Raw genomic sequence first — 17392 nt, 5'->3', positions numbered from 1 at the left:
AGACTATAATACTCCTATGTACTAAAATGCTTAAGCATTTGAAAAGAATGTAGCATGATAAGCATGGTACACACAGCAGGCTCTCCAATGCTAGTGACCTGAGAGTGAAGACATTAGCATATTTATTTCAGGGCCAGGCATATTAATGCATACTGGGAAGGAAGGGAAGCACGTTGAGCTGGCTTATTGCCTCCATTGCACAGAGAAGCGGTATGGCAATAGGGGATTAAACAGACAAGACTTTGCCAATAACAGAACCAATTAAAGTAAGTAACCCCTCTTTGTAATGCTGTTCACCCGCAATATAACCCACTATATTAGGTTAAGTACGGGTGAACAGGCTGTCCATTTCCCCTTAAAGGGGTTATCCGCCATAAGGTGATTTTAGTACGTACCTGGCAGGCAGTAATGGACATGCTTAGGAAGGATCTGCGCTTGTCCTGGGGCTAAATGGCTATGTCATGAGATTACCATAACACTGTGGCTAGCTTTTTATGAACTGGTATTTCACAATTGCATTTTACTCCCTCCAACACATCAGCCACTCCACCCATTGAAACATAAATGAGCTGCATCCATTCAAAAGACCTGTGGGTTTTAATCAGGGTGCCTACAGCTGTTGCATTAGTTGCAGATTGATCTCTCTCCCACCAATCGATTGCTCCACCCATTGAAGCAGAAAGGCTCCCTGTCATCAGCTGACTTGTGAGTCAGGTCTCAGCCGCATTGCAACCTGGGAAAAATCTGAGACAACAGTAATTTTGCATGCTGTTAAAAATAAATATTGGGGTGAAAATCACAGAAGAATTAAAAATATTCCTGAAATACCCCTTTAACATTCGCAGTTAGAGGTGTATCAGAGAGGCATAATATGGCTGGGTGAAACTGCTTAGAAGAGTTACCCAGTTTTCTAACATTGCGGGCTACCACATTAACATTAGATGTGAAAAATTGGGAGAAAAAAAATTGGGTGGAGGAAAATTACTAACAAGGATTGTACAAAACTGCAGTGTAAGGGTATAGGAGTCAACAGGAACCACAAGTGGCAGCCAAGGGGGCAAGGGGAATGCCTTGCCCCATTGGTGCCAACTACCCCAGTCACTATTCATTAACACTTAGAAGCTGGGGCTTCTAAGTGCACTTCAGGGTACAAAAAAAAAACATCAAGCCCAAATGTCATCCAGGAAGAAGTGTCATAAGGAAACCCTTAGAGTGGGTTGACTCACCACAGCGGGATCCTCCAAAGAAGCATTAGGGCCAGCAACAGCTCCACAATAGGGGGTAGTTGAGAAATTGCAGTAGCACACATGGCTGGCATTGTCATGCTGAAAAATTCGGTCTTCCCTTTAAAGGGGTACTCCGCCCCTGGCATCTTATCCCCTATCCAAAGGATAGGGGATAAGACGTTAGATCGCCACGGTCCCGCTGCTGGGGACCCCGGGGATCGCCGCTGCGGCACCCCGCCATCATTACTGCACAGAGAGAGTTCGCTCTGTGCGTAATGACGGGCGATACAGGGGCCGGAGCAGCGTGACGTCATGGCTCCGCCCCTCATGACATCACGTCCCGTCCCCTTAATGCAAGTCTATGGAAGGGGGCGTGACAACCGCCACGCCCCCTCCCATAGACTTGTATTGAGGCGGACGGGCCGTGACGTCACGAGGGGCGGAGCCGTGAGGTAACAATGCTCCGGCTCCTGTATTGCCCGTCATTACGTGCAGAGTGATCTCGCTCTGCGCAGTAATGATAGAGGGGTACTGCAGCAGCGGGAACCCGGCAATCTGACATCCTTTGGATAGGGGATAAGATGTCAAGGGGCGGAGTACCCCTTTAAGGCTGTCAGACTGGGCAAAGCCAATATAGTTTCATTTATCGGATGATGATTCTATCATAACAGCATCATCCATGCTTGACAGTCATCTGGAAGCAGAGCCCTGTTTCATGTCTTGTTCCAGCTCTCTGCATACAAATTGTGTAAATGTGTGAGATTTAGAAACCAGGCTGAGCTGACTGTAAATTAAGCAGGGAGTAAGGAAACATTCTAGCTCTTAGCACTTCAGTGGCTTGTGAACACCTATATGACTTTGCACCAGAGAATAAAAGCATTTTTCTAGGTTATGGAAGCACACACAGATATATGAAAGGTATCATTCATCTCCTTGTCCTAACAGCTATCTTAAAGTCAGCAGTTTGGATATGAAGTGCAGTTGACAGATTCTCTTTAGAGGGGTTAACTGAACCTCTATTTCAGTGGAACTGGTCAACCCTCTCATGTCTACTGTGTGTGCCAACTCATTCACGATGACAGGCGAAAAGTAGGATTGTGCATACTTGGATTTTACCAAGCCTGATCATTCATGCTCATAGAACATAGGAAACTATCAGAGGACATATTCACATTCACTTGAGCAGAGCAAGCATGTATTTTGGAGATTAGGTGAATAGCTGTTGACCAAAGAATGTTCAACCATTAACTATTTAAGGTGTTTAGGTAAGTTAAACGTTGTTAGATTCTGAAAGTGGGAATTTCAGGGGTCAAATGAATGTAACATAGACAAGTTTAAAAAGACAAAACACAGGAGGAGAGGTAACATTTCCAGCCTGAAGAAGTGCACTTATGTCCCACAGTGTACAAGCAGTGCTGACATTTACATAGCGTGCTCTACACCTGCAGTGCTCACTGTTTATACAATCAACCTGGTCACTTGGTTTGGCAAAAAAAAAACAACTTTAAATTAAAGGACATTTCTCTAAATAAACCAACGGGTATTGTATTTGTAACTTGACATCTCCAATTCCAAGTTGATGGTACAATAAAAGAACACAAAAAATAATCAAATGGGTTACTTACTGCCTCATGGGCAGATGCTAAAATATATGGGCAACCAAAGGTTCATTTAAGGCCAACTGATAAACCTATGATAAGGGCAATAATGCCTATTACCACCAACACTAAAATGGCCACGATCCATGTTTTCTGCAAGCAAAAAAAAGCAACAAAAAAAAAGGTTAATTAATAAAATGATTCTTACAGCCCGGTGACAAACAGGCCTTTGTCACAAGAAACAAACCAAATAAATCACTTCTTAAAAGAATGTAAGTGGGAATGTGACTGGTTGCTATGGATGTAGAAAAAGCTAAAGTGTTCTATTAACTTACCCTGCGTGATTTGCTCTGGTATTTTACAGCCTTCTTTGTTTCTTCTTTGGCATGTTCAATGTATTCAACAGCATTTTCAACATTCTTCTCAATATTGTTTATCATTTCACCCTATGACAAGAGTCAAAATTAAAATGGTAAAAAATGGTAATGGTTTAAAAAAATTAATAAATAAATGAATGGTTAAGGAAACTGCAAACCTTTATGACTTAAGGGATTTCCATTACTTTTTCATTGATTATCTTTCCACAGACTAGATCAATATCTAATATTTGGGGGTCCAACACCAAGAACCCCTGCCGATCTGCAGATGCCACAACCATAGTGCCCAAATACATAGTGAATAGTGGCCACATTCATAGCGAATGGCACCCAATTTTTCAGATATTGGCGGTCTATCTTAAGGATCGTGTATTTAAAACTTCCTTGGAAAACCCCATTAAATTGCCACGAAATATATGATATTAGAAAAGTAATTATATTTGAAAGAAGAGAATGTTTTGTTTCCAACAAAATAAAATTAATTTAAATGATCATGGAAACCATCAAACAGGCTAATGATCTGGCATTTCTAGTCCTTATGATGATTTAGTGAAGAACCTTAAACTGATTTAAAGACTATATCAAATCTAGTATTTCCATGCTTATTTTCTGTTCATTCCTATACTTCCAGGTGTATTTCCATCTCACAGCTATATGTTGGCTATTCTGTAGCTCAAATAAAATTGTATGACGAAAGCTAGGTCTATCACAGCTACCTTTCTATTCATTCACGCAAGAATCGCACAACTGTGTTACAAGGCAGAGAAGTACAGTGACCCTCATTTTAATCCCAAAAGTGGAATACCATGGGTGAGAATGTAGAAATATCCTTTTTTACTTTTGCACTAACTGCAAGCCATAACTATCATGCTCAGCTGGTATCAGGTATATGTATAAGGATGACATACATTTCACTCCCCTTAGCATTCCAGAACTAATAATCAATCTATGTAGCTACTTTAGGCTTGCACTAGGGCCGCACGATTTGAGAAAAATGTGCAGTTGTGATTAAATACTGCAATTTCGATAGATCAATGCAATATAAAAAAAAAAGTGAAATCCCCCATTTCATGTCCATTCCCCCATTTCATACAGTCATTCCTCTTATTTCATAATATGAAATGAGGGAAATGGCTATGAAGCAAATTGGCTATATTAAATGAAGGATACAGCTACATGAGGGGAAATACAGGCTATAGGAGGGGAGCGGCTATAGGATGGTATGAGGGGGAATAGGCTACATGAGGGGACATTATAAGCTACACGAGAAAGAAATGTAGGCTACATGAGAGGGAAAACATAGGCTACATTAAGGAAATGGCTTTATGAAATTCATATAGTCATTCCCCTCATATAGCCCATTTTTCTCCATGTCACAGTTAATTGGATATGAAATAGGGAGCAATAAATTATTTTCTCCTCCCCATTTCATGTACCAGGCTTACACATTCTCCAGCTGTTACTCTCTTCCCTGCGGCTTCACTTCCCCATAAATTGGCATCAAGTCACTTCCTCCCAGCGCGAGGCACTGCTAGGAGGAAGCAACAGTCTGACACGCACCTGTGCCAACCCACTGGGCCGCAGCGACGTGGGTAGCCAGGCCGAGCATCCGCCTTAGCTGCTGCTGGAGCTCCTGCCGCCTGAGCAGCCTCGAAGCAGGTAAGCGCCTGATGTTGTTAAGGTCCAAATCTAAATATATTGCAGTTCATAATAATTGCAATTCGATTGGGATACATTGTGCAGGCCTACCTTGCACAATAGTTTCCTAAAAATCCCAAATCTCCTGATAAATGCATTGTAAGGTGGGATTTACAGTGAGAAATCTCTGGCCAGAAAAATTCCAGCGCTAGGACCACGTGGACATTGCCGTGTCCATAGACTGCACTGCATTACTAGCAGGTTACGGCAAAAAATAGGGCAGGATCATTCTTGACAGCTTGATCCCAGCAATGGGAATCTGCTGCACACAGAATTCCATATAAATGAACCTAGCCTAAAAGTGCATGCAGTTTTATCAGGCACTGACATAGAGAAAGGTCTTTTATTTATATTGACTAAATCTGCAGCATCAAATACACAACCGATTAAAAGGGGTACTCTACTGGAAAACATATATATATATTTTTTAATCAACTGGTGCCAGAAAGTTAAAACAGATTTGTGAATTACTTCTATTTAAAAATCTTAATCCTTCCAGTACCTATCAGATGCTGTATGTTCCAGAGGAAATTCTTTACTTTTTGGGCTTCCTTTCTGTCTGACCACAGTGCTCTCTGCTGACACCTCTGTCCATTTTAGGAACTGTCCAGAGTAGGAGCAAATCCCCATAGCAAACCTATCCTGTTCCAGACAGTTCCTAAAATGGACAGAGGTGTCAGCATAGAGCACTGCGGTCAGACAGAAAGGAAATTCAAAAAGAAAAGAACTTCATGTGGTGCATATACCAGCTGATAAGTACTGGAAGGATTGAGATTTTTAAATAGAAGTAATTTACAAATCTGTTTTCCTGGCATTAGTTGATTAAAATAATAAGAATAATAATATATACGGTATATATATATATATATATATATATATATATATATATATATATATATATATATATACATTTGCATTTTGACAGAATACCATGCAACTTGAGCGTTTCCTATTTTTTGTGACTGTGGCAAAGTTTTAAAAATTAAAAACCACCACCATATATTCCTGACATAAAACAACTGTCTAAGTTGAGCAGCGACTTTGAACTCCAGAACTTCTTGCTATAGATGACAGGTCTGTAAGCAGCTTGGATAGAAGTGATCAATACATACAAATGGCAGTGACTGTATCAACCAAAAAAGAAGATGTTTTGTGTCACTTGGATGTGTTGAAATGAAAATGCTGACAGATGACAACATGTAAATCTTTTACCTTGATTTTTGTCCTTCAGGGAATAAAACCAGCAGCAAAATATAGAGCATTAAACAATCTGTTATGTTTGAACATAGCACAATATTAATAATATTTAGAGAGAATTAAATGCATCCTGTTTGTATGTATATGGTTTTCTGTCTTTGCCTGATTAACTAATTACTCTCAAATATCAAAACAAAACCAACAAGTCACTAAAGGGAAGGGGGGCTTAGTGATGTTTATTACATTAAATAACTTTTATATACCCTCAATTGCACAATTTAATATAAAAAATAAATACATTTTTTGTTTATGCAAATCTATGTCTATTTGGTTGTAAGCAAAGTAGGTTTTGCAGATGCCCAATTCACCCTACCACAAATGGTATACATCAACTCCGCTATACCTGCTCATTGTGTAGAACTGTTAGAATAATGCTGTACTTACAATGTTATTGTACTTAGGTTGTTAAAATGAATAAAAATACATTTTAAAACAAAATGTAGATTTATAACAAATATGTGCTTGTCATTGCAATTCTAATCTTTATACACAATACTGTTGAGATGATTTCTCAAAATCAATGCAAAAGTTGGGACGAAAGGGGGGCTAGGAGTTGCTCTGCGCAAAAAGCTGCCAGCTCTCAGCTTTTTACAGGCTCCAGTGCAAACAACCACCTGATTTGTTGCTGCAGGCAATTCTCTCACTTCTCCATAGCAATGCATGTATAAACAAACATTATTGATTTTCTATGGATTAGCAAACCCCATTGAACAAATATAGCCGCTGCTTATCTTTCTTTAATTTTAATAGTTTTTGTTGCTGTACAATTTTTTCCAATTTTGTTTTATAATAACCCCTTAAGGACGCAGCTCATTTTCACCTGGTGGACGCAGCCCTTTTTTTGCAAATCTGACCACTGTCACTTTAAACATTAATAACTTTTACTTTTCATTCTGATTAAGAGTTTTTTCGTGACATATTCTACTTTATGTTAGTGGTAAATTTTCGTCAATACTTGAATAATTTCTTGGTGAAAGATTCAAAATTTTATGAAAATGTTGACAATTTAGCATTTTTTTTCTAAATTTTAAACTCTCTGCTTAAAAGGAAAGATGGACATCCCATATAAATGATATATTGATTCACATATACAATATGCCTACTTTTTTTCATCATAAAAGATGAGTAGAAAACTCAAAATCTCCATTTTTTATACTAACATGTTCTTGTAGCCCCATTTTTTTTTTCATTTTTACAAAAGGTAAAAGGAAAAACAGCCCCCCAAAATTTGTAACCTAATTTCTCTCGAGTATGTGTGGACTTAAGTGCCCTGTGGGCGCACAACATGGCTCAGAAGAGAAGGAGTTTCATTGGGCTTTCAGAGAGAGTGAATTTGGCTGGAATTGAAGTTGGGGGCTATGTGCGTTTACAAAGCTCCCATGGTGCCAGAACAGTAGAACCCCCCACATGTGCCATTATTTTGGAAACTACACCCCTCAAGGAACATAACAAGGGATACAGTGAGTATTTACACCTCACAGGTGTATGGCCGTAAAAATGAAATTTTTTGTCCACTAAAATGCTGGTGTTACCCCAAATTTTTCATTTGGTATTTTTGTGGGGCATGTCACATTTGGAAGCCCCCATGGTGCCAGAACAGCCAAAATAAACCCACATGGCAACTATTTTGGAAACTACACTCCTCAAGGAATGTAACAAGGGGTACAGTGGGAATTCACAAGCATTTGACAGATTTTTGTAACAGTGCGCTGTGCATATAAAAAAAAACTCTTCTTCATTTTCTCAGATCACTGTTCCAAAAAATCTGTCTGACACCTGTGGGGTGTAAATGCTCACTGTACCCCTTGTTACATTCCTTGAGGGGTGTAGTTTCCAAAATGGGGTCCCATATGGGTGTTTTATTTTTTGTGTTTATGTCAGAACCACTACAACTATCAGCCATGAATGCAAATCACCAATTTAGGCCTCACATGTACATGTGCTCTCTCACTCCTGAGCCCTGTTGTGCGCCCGCAGAGCACTTTACGTCCACATATGGAGTATTTCCGTACTCGGGAGAAATTGGGTTACAAATTTTCTGAGTTTTTTTTCCCTTTCACCTCTTGTAAAAATGATAAGTATGGGGTAACACCAGCATGTTAGCATAAATTTTTTTTTATTTTTTTACACTAACATGCTGGTGTAGCTGCCAACTTTTCCTTTTCATAATGGGTAAAAGGAGGAAAAGCCCCCAGAAATGTAAAAAAAAAATTGTAAACATAATTTCTCCCAAATACGGAAATACTCCTTAACTGTTGCCTTGAAATACGACAGGGCTCCGGAGCGAGAGAGCGCATTTGAGACCTAAATTAGGGATTTGCATAGGAGCAGACCCAGATGCAAGCATGGTGTTTGCCTCCTCCACAAAAATATAGCAGTATTTGAACACAAGGGCAAACGGGTTGGGAAACACTGAGTTAGATAACTGACCCTAACTCTGTGTTTACCAGTGTGCCTCCAGCTTTTGCAAAACTACAACTCCCAGCATGCACAGACAGCCGAAGGGCATGCTGGTAGTTGTAGGTATGCAACAGCTGGAGGCACACAACTAACTCCTTGGATGCTCTTTGGCTGTCCGTGCATGTTGGCAGTTGTATTATGCAAGATCTGGGAGGGCCACAGTTTAGAGAAGACTGCACAGTGGTCTCCAAACTGTGGTCCTCCAGATATTGCAGCCACTCAACAGGATCGCCGCCTGGCACATCACGTCGGTAAGCCTCTGCTGCTACTGTTACCCCGCTACCCGGACTACCATGGGTGGACAGAGTGGGGGAACTGAACTTTAAACCAACTACCTTCATTTTCCGGGCCATCGGGTCACCAAAGACCAGATTGGCCCAGAAAAACCGTGATTTGTTGCAAGGGTGTACCTATACGCACCGCGCCCTGAAGGGTTAAAAATAAATAAATAAAAAAACATACCGTCGTCTTTTCCGGCATATAACATTACTTTTAAACCCGGTAAAATGTTCTCACAAGTGGGGGGTTGTCTTATACGCCGGGTGCTGAAGTCAGCCGGGACGCCCGGGGTATGGATTATCCATACCACGGGCATCCCGGCTGAGACTGATTTCCCCCGTACATTCAGGACATCCCTGTGTCCCCAAAGATCTTTTTGGGACACAAGGATGTCCTGGTCACCTTTCTGCACCCTGCGTTAACTTTAAAAACGCAGGGGCCGCCGGGAGGTAGCGCACGCAGGGACATCACTGACGTCCCATGTGTGCGCCCTAATGTTGGGGGGGGAACTATGCTGACATCCATGTGTGTGAGGGGGGGGGGGGGAACCATGCTCACAACCTAATGTGGGGAGGGAACCATGCTGACAACTTAATGTGGTGGGGGGGAACAATGCTGACAACCTAATGTGGTGGGGGGGGGGAACAATGCTGACAACCTAATGTGGGGAGGGAACCATGCTGACAACCTAATGTGGGGAGGGAACCATGCTGACAACCTAATGTGGGGGGGGGGGGGGGGAACCATGCTGACAACCTAATGTGGGGGGGGGGGGGAACCATGCTGACAACCTAATGTGGGGGGGGGGGGGGGGAACCATGCTGACAACCTAATGTGGGGGGGGGGGGGGGACAATGCTCACAACCTAATGTGGGGAGGGAACCATGCTGACAACCTAATGTGGTGGGGGGGAACAATGCTGACAACCTAATGTGGGGAGGGAACCATGCTGACAACCTAATGTGGGGAGGGAACCATGCTGACAACCTAATGTGGTGGTGGGGAACCATGCTGACAACCTAATGTGGTGGGGGGGAACAATGCTGACAACCTAATGTGGTGGGGGGGAACAATGCTGACAACCTAATGTGGGGAGGGAACCATGCTGACAACCTAATGTGGGGAGGGAACCATGCTGACAACCTAATGTGGGGGGGGGGAACCATGCTGACAACCTAATGTGGGGGGGAACCATGCTGACAACCTAATGTGGGGGGGGGGGGGGGGGAACCGCCGCGTCTGAAGGGAAAGTAACACTAACCTGGCTGGCTGTTCAGTCGGGTACGTGCGTCGGCATGTGTAACGACGTGATGACGGCGACGGAGAGCGAGGATACCTGGCCGGCAGCAGAGACGTTCAGCAGAAGGCCGGCAGCAGAGTGACGGGGACACGGCGACAGCGATGGAGCGACATCCAGGGCAGCGGTGACGGGTCCGGAGCAGCGGGGACACGTGAGTATTATCTCCTATGCAGTGGTCTTCAATCTGCGGACCTCCAGATATTGCAAAACTACAACTCCCAGCATGCCCGGACAGCCAACGGCTCTCCGGGCATGCTGGGAGTTTTAGTTTTTCAACATCTGGAGGTCTGCAGGTTGAAGACCACTATTGGGTTCAAAATCTTTAATTTTTTAGATTTTGCACCTAAAAATAGGGTGCGTCTTATACGCCGGTGCGTCCTATAGGGCGAAAAATACGGTATATCCCAAACTCTATTTTAACTGTAAAAGTTGGGGGTCGTCATATACGCCAGATAATATGGTAAAGTTACCTGAGTCTCTACCAACATTGCAATGTCCATAAACAAGTCATGCAACTCTCGTATGCTTGACTCCAACTTCATGATGTCCTTGTGCCTTGCTTCAATCTCATTCAAAGCCTGCCGTGTGATCTGGGAATCTGAAATAATCTAAAACAGGTAAAGAAAAGTTGATAAAGACAAACCTTAGCCCCTGCTCGATATATTTTGTTAAAGATCAGAAAACTTACATCTGAAGTGAAGATTGATGGGTTTCCACTCTCCAGCATCTCTTCCAGTTCATCATCTGTGGTTGTTCTTCCAGCTGCAAACAAATACCCATGTTCAAATATTGAACAAAATGCAAAAAAAGCAGGAGACATAATAGCAATTTTTAGAAACAGATCAATTATTACAATATGCCACCCAGAGATTTCAACAAAAATGCTGAAAGTCTCACGGTGGGTTCACATTTTTCAAGTACGTTTTCCGTATACGTTTTCATTATTGAAAACGTATGGAACCGTATTGAAAACCGTATACATAGACAAGTAATTGAAAACCGTATGCAACTGGATGCATTCGGTTTGCTTGCAATAGGTTTTTCTCCCGTACTCAAAACCGTAGTTGACCGCGGTTTTGTCTCCGGTTTAAAAAACGTACTGCAACCACGTCAATAGGAAACGCACATGTATACGGTTCCATACGGGAAACCGTATACAGTTTTTACTTTGCACATGCGCATTTGCATCCTAAAGTCCCCACCCAAGACCCCTCCCATTAAAAATTGACATTTTCAAAAACGTACATTTAAAAAAATAAATAAAAACGCTCGGAACTGTATGCACTTTTAAAAACAGTATATGGTTTAAAAGCACATACGGCTTAGGGCTGGTTCACATCACATTTTCTCACATACGGCAGGGGAGAGCTAAAACCTCGTGCTCTCGTATGCCTTTCTATGCGCTCCCCTATGTAATTCATTTCAATGAGCCGACCGCAGTGAAACGTTCGGCCGGCTTATTTTTACGCCATATGCGCTTTTTCCCTGCACCGGTTTTCCGGTTGTAAAATTGAATACGGCGTAAAAATTAGCCGAACGAACGTTTCACTGCGGTCGGCTCATTGAAATGAATTACATAGGGGAGTGTATAGAAAGGCATACGAGAGCGCGAGGTTTTAGCTCTCCTCCTGCCGTATGCGCTCCCGTATGTGAGAAAATGTGTTGTGAACCAGCCTTACTTTTTCCCCATACTGTTACATCCGTTTCTTTTGCCATACGGTTTTCTTTAGAAAAACTGATTGAAAACAGTATGGTAAAAGAGTGATGTGAACCCAGCCTTTGGCTGCTTTCACACTATAAAAATACTTTTTTTATATGCCCGTCTTAAAAATCTTGAAAATCGGTCGTTAAACGGGCGTTAGAAAATCCCTTTATAGTCTATGGGATTTTTTCTAATAGCTGTTTTAACCCATTATCGCCCGTTGTTAATAACGGCCATTATTTGGTGACGGGCGATAGTAATGGGAGAAATAGTTCATGCACTATTTCTCCCGTTCATTCGCCTGTCACAAAATAACGGCCGTTATTAATAATGGCCGTTATTAATAACGGGCGATAACGGGTTAAAACGGCTATTAGAAAAATCCCTATAAAGGGATTTTCTAACGGCTGTTTAACGACCGATTTTCAAGATTTTTATGAAGGGCGTTTATAACGGAAGTATATTTATATAGTGTGAAAGCAGCCTTAAAGAGAAACTGACAGGCTGTTCACCCGCACTAAACCAAATATACTGGATTATAGTGCAAGTGAACAGATCTAAAAAGAATACCACTGTCCTTGCTGGGAGCTTGCTGCAGGGCCCTTGAAGAAGCTCACTAATTGTAAACAAGTAATGTATAGTGTATAGATAGAATGAAAAAAAACTAATACAACATACGGATAACAAAAAAAAAAAAAAAAAATATATATATATATATATATATATATATATATATATATATATATATATATACATATATATATATATAGTACATCAAACTTGTAATACCACTGTTCAAATAAACTAGATTACATTCCTGAAAATAAGCGCTTTGCATGAAATAAACAGCATAATAGTTTATAAACTGTACTAGTCCTGTATGAAGAAAAGTCTTTGCCTGAAAGATACGTAAAACTATTTTAGGGGAATATACCTTTAAGAACTTTTCCTTATGATTGGCAGGAGTGTTTTCAAGTGATTAAAGAGGTTCTTGATAGCTCGGACTAATATTTAAGATCTGTGTTTGTGTTACCATGTATGACTATGACTAAGGACCTGTGGTCCAGAACCCGGCAGTTGTTTTTACGATCACTGCACTTTTTGGTTTCCTATGCTTTAACCCCTTAAGGATCAAGCCCATTTTCACCTTAAGGACCAGAGTGTTTTTTGCAAATCTGACCACTGTTACTTTAAGCATTAATAACTCTGGAATGCTTTCACTTTTCATCCTGATTCAGAGACTGTTTTTTTCATGACATATTCTACTTTAACATAGTGTTGAATTTTTAGCGTTACTTGCATCCTTTCTTGGTGAAAAATCACAAAATTTGATTGAAAAATTTTAAAATTTTGCATTTTTTTAACATTGAAACTTTCTGCTTATAAGGAAATTAGACATACCAAATAAATTCTATATTGATTCACATATAAAATATGCCTACTTTATATTTGCATCCTAAAGTTTACATGTTTTTACTTCTGGAAGACTTCAGAGGGCTTCAGAGTTCAGCAGCAATTTTCCACAACATTTTCAAAATTGGAATTTTTCAGGGACCAGTTCAGTTTTGAAGTGGATTTGAAGGGCCTTCATATTAGAAATACCCCATAAATGACCCATTATAAAAACTGCACCCCCAAAGTATTCAAAATTACATTCAGAAAGTGTGTTAACCCTTTAGGTGTTTCACAGGAATAACAGCAAGGTGAGGGAGAAAATTCAAAATCTAAATTTTTTACACTCTTGTAGACCCATTTTTTGAAATTTTACAAGGGGTGAAAGGATAAAAAGCCCACCAAAATGTATAACCCAATTTTGCTTGAGTAAGGAAATACCTCATATGTGTATGTAAAGTGCTCTGTTGGTGCACTACGTGGCTTAGAAGGGAAGGAGCGACAATGGGATTTTGGAGAGTTTTTCTGAAATGGTTTTTGGGGGCATGTCACTAATAGGAAGCCCCTATGGTGCCAGAACACACACAAAAACACATAGCATACTATTTTGGAAACTACACCCCCTCAAGGAACATAACAAGTGGTCCAGTGAGCCTTAACACCCCACAGGTGTTTCACAACTTTTCGTTAAAGTCTGATGTGTAAATGAATTTTTTTTTCACTAAAATGCTGGTTTTCCCCCAAATTTTTCATTTTTACAAAGGGGTTATATGAGAAAATGCCCCCCAAAATTTGAAACCCCATCTCTTCCGAGTATGGAAATACACCAAGTGTGGACATCAAGTGCTCTGCTGGCGTAGTACAATGCTCAGAAGAGAAGAAGTCACATTTGGCTTTTGGAAAGCAAATTTTGCTAAAATGGTTTTTGGGGGGCATGTCGCATTTAGGAAGCCCCTATGGTGCCAGAACAGCAAAAAAATACCCACTATTTTAAAAACTACACCCCTCAAGGAACATAACAAGGGGTTATCAATTTTCGTTAAAGTTGGAAGGGAAAATGAAAAAAAAAAAATAAAAAAATTTAACTAAAATGCTGGTGTTACCCTAATTTTTTCAATTTCACAAAGGAAAATAGAAAAAAAAAAAAAAGCCCCCCAAAATTTGTAGCTCCATTTCTTCTGAGTAAGAACATACCCAATATGTGGATGTAAAGTGCTCTGCTGGCAAACTACAATGCTCAGAGGAGAGACATTGGGCTTTTGGAGAGAGAATTTCATCTGGAATTGAAGGTCATGTGTGTTTACAAAGCCCCCATAGTGCCAGAACAATGGACACCCCCACCAAGTGACCCCATTTTGGAAACTACACCCCTCACGGAATGTAATAAGGGGTACAGTGAGCATTGACGCCCCACAGGTGTCTGACAGATTTTTGGAACAGTGGTCGGTCCGTGAAAATGAAAAATTTTATTTACACTGAAAATTGGCTGGGTCCTTAAGGGGTTAAAAAAAGCGAAAAACACACTACATTTTTATTATTATCTGCTACATTTTTATTGCCCTGTGCACACACATAAATTGATCCCTGTTTAAAAATTAATAAAAATGTTGTTATAAAAAAGATAAATTTCGTTAAATACAATTTTTTCCATCACTACTGTATCTTATTCATTATTTTTTAATGGTACCCTACGAAATTTTAATTAAAAAAAAGTATCTCCATCACTTTTTTGGATCGCTAAAGTCCAAAAAAGAATAAAACCGCAGGCAAAAGTTAAAACAAATATGGCATTTTTGCTTTCCCATAGACTTCTATGAGAGGAAAAAGCCACAATTTGTGCAAAAAACGCCAATCTAGGTTTTGTAGGGCATTTTGGAAAACGAGCCTCCGAGCCCAAAATAGCTGAAAAACACCAAAAGGATAAAAAAAAAACAAAAAAAACGTCAAACTGAAAAACAATAAGTGGATCTGGCATTTTGAAGTTCACTATTAACTTGCAGCTAACATCTGGGTGTTTTTACGGCATTTTTGCTAGAAAATCCTCACTGGAATTCCAGCCTCACAAAACATAACCATAACCAAAACATAACCATTACTCACCTGTAGTTTTGATTTCACACGTTATACATGGTAAAATCTGATACAGTATCAGGTTCCCTTTTAACCCCTTAAGGACCGGAGGTTTTTCCGTTTTTTGCATTTTTGTTTTTTGCTCCTTGCCTTTAAAAAATCATAACTCTTTCAAATTTACACCTAAAAATCCATATGATGGCTTATTTTTTGCGCCACCAATTCTACTTTGTAATGACGTCAGTCATTTTGCCCAAAAATCTATGGTGAAGCGGGAAAAAAAATCATTGTGCGACAAAATTGAAAAAAAAACGCTGTTTTGTAACTTTTGGGGGCTTCCGTTTCTACGTAGTACATTTTTCGGTAAAAATGACACCTGATATGTATTCTGTAGCTCCATACGATTAAAATGATACCCTACTTATATAGGTTTGATTTTGTCGGACTTCTGGAAAAAATCATAACTACATGCAGGAAAATTAATACGTTTAAAATTGTCATCTTCTGACCCCTATAACTTTTTATTTTTCCGTGTATGGGGCGGTATGAGCGCTCATTTTTTGCGCCATGATCTGAAGTTTTTAACGGTACCATTTTTGCATTGATAGGACTTATTGATCACTTTTTATTCATTTTTAAATGATATAAAAGTGACCAAAAATGCACTATTTTGGACTTTGGAATTTTTTTGCGCGCACGCCATTGACCGAGCGGTTTAATTAATGATATATTTTTATAATTCGGACATTTCCGCACGCGGTGATACCACATATGTTTATTTTTATTTTTATTTACACTGTTTTTTTTTTATTGGAAAAGGGGGGTGATTCAAACTTTTAATAGGGGAGGAGTTAAATGATCTTTATTCACTTTTTTTTTAAACTTTTTTTTTGCAGTGTTATAGGTCCCATAGGGACCTATAACACTGCACACACTGATCTTCTATGTTGATCACTGGTTTCTCATAAGAAACCAGTGATCAACGATTCTGACGGATGACTGCTCATGCCTGGATCTCAGGCACTGAGCAGTCATTCGGCGATCGGACAGCGAGGAGGCAGGAAGGGGCCCTCCCGCTGTCCTGTCAGCTGTTCGGGATGCCGCGATTAGCCGCGGCTATCCCGAACAGCCCGACTGAGCTAGCCGGGAACTTTCACTTTTAGCCGCGCGGCTCAGCTTTGAGCGCGCGGCTAAAGGGTTAATAGCGCGCGGCGCTGCGATCGGCGCTGCGCGCTATTAGAGGCGGGTCCCGGCTTCACTATGACGCCGGGCCCGCCATGATATGACGCAGGGTTACTGTGTAACCCCGCGTTATATCAGAAGAGCAGGACCAAGGACGTACCGGTACGTCCTTGGTCCTTAAGGGGTTAAGTTAAAGGGGTATTCCAGGATTTTTTTTTCCTGTACTATGCTACAGGGGCTGTAAAGTTAGTGTAGTTCATAATATAGTGTCTGTACCTGTGTGTGACGGTTTTCTCACAATTCTTCTGTGATTTTCACCCCAATATTTATTTTTACCAGCATACAAAATGACTGTTGTATCAGATTTTTCCCAGCTTGCAATGCGGCCGAGACCTGACTCACTAGTCAGCTGATGACAGGAAGCCTGTCTGCTTCAATGGGTGGAGGAATCAATCTGCAACTAATACAACAGCTGTAGGCACCCTGATTGAAAACCACAGGTCTTTTTTTTCAATGGGTGGGATGGCTGATGTGTGAGAGGGACGAAAATGGCATTGTGGGATTTTTTGTCAAAAAAACATAAGTCAAACAGGAAATACAAGTTCACAAAAAGCTAGCCAGTGTTCTGGTAATCTCCTGACATAGCCATAGCCATTTAGCCACAAGACAAGCGCAGATCCTTCCTAAGCATGTCCATTACTGTTTGCCAGGTACGTACTAAAATCACCTTATGGTGGATAACCCCTTTAAGCTTCTTTAACCAAAGCCAAGTCTTTTTTTTTTTGGCATGCCAGAAAAGTGCCTAAAAAGAATCTATAAATTACAAAATATACAAAAAGGTCTGTTCAAAA

At 40.6% G+C, this 17392-nt stretch overlaps 1 protein-coding gene across 3 annotated transcripts in view; it reads right to left on the bottom strand.

Moving 5' to 3' along the window:
• Positions 1-17392, bottom strand: part of STX2 (syntaxin 2) — a 73957-nt gene that overhangs the window by 11479 nt on the left and 45086 nt on the right. For 2 of the 3 annotated variants that reach the window (XM_056533281.1, XM_056533292.1), the window contains exons 7-9: positions 10884-10957; positions 10666-10803; positions 3160-3270 (exon numbers count right to left, since the gene is read on the bottom strand). In XM_056533281.1, coding sequence (XP_056389256.1) covers positions 3160-3270; positions 10666-10803; positions 10884-10957 — 323 coding nt within the window. Of the gene's footprint in view, positions 1-3159; positions 3271-6111; positions 6125-10665; positions 10804-10883; positions 10958-17392 lie in introns of those variants that run through there. The other variant, XM_056533303.1, reaches the window with a different exon arrangement.

Source organism: Hyla sarda, chromosome 1 (assembly GCF_029499605.1).
Source record: "Hyla sarda isolate aHylSar1 chromosome 1, aHylSar1.hap1, whole genome shotgun sequence".
Classification (NCBI taxonomy): Eukaryota; Metazoa; Chordata; class Amphibia; order Anura; family Hylidae; genus Hyla; species Hyla sarda.
The sequence above is the reverse complement of the archived record's forward strand: the minus strand, read 5'-3'. Positions and strand labels throughout refer to the sequence as shown.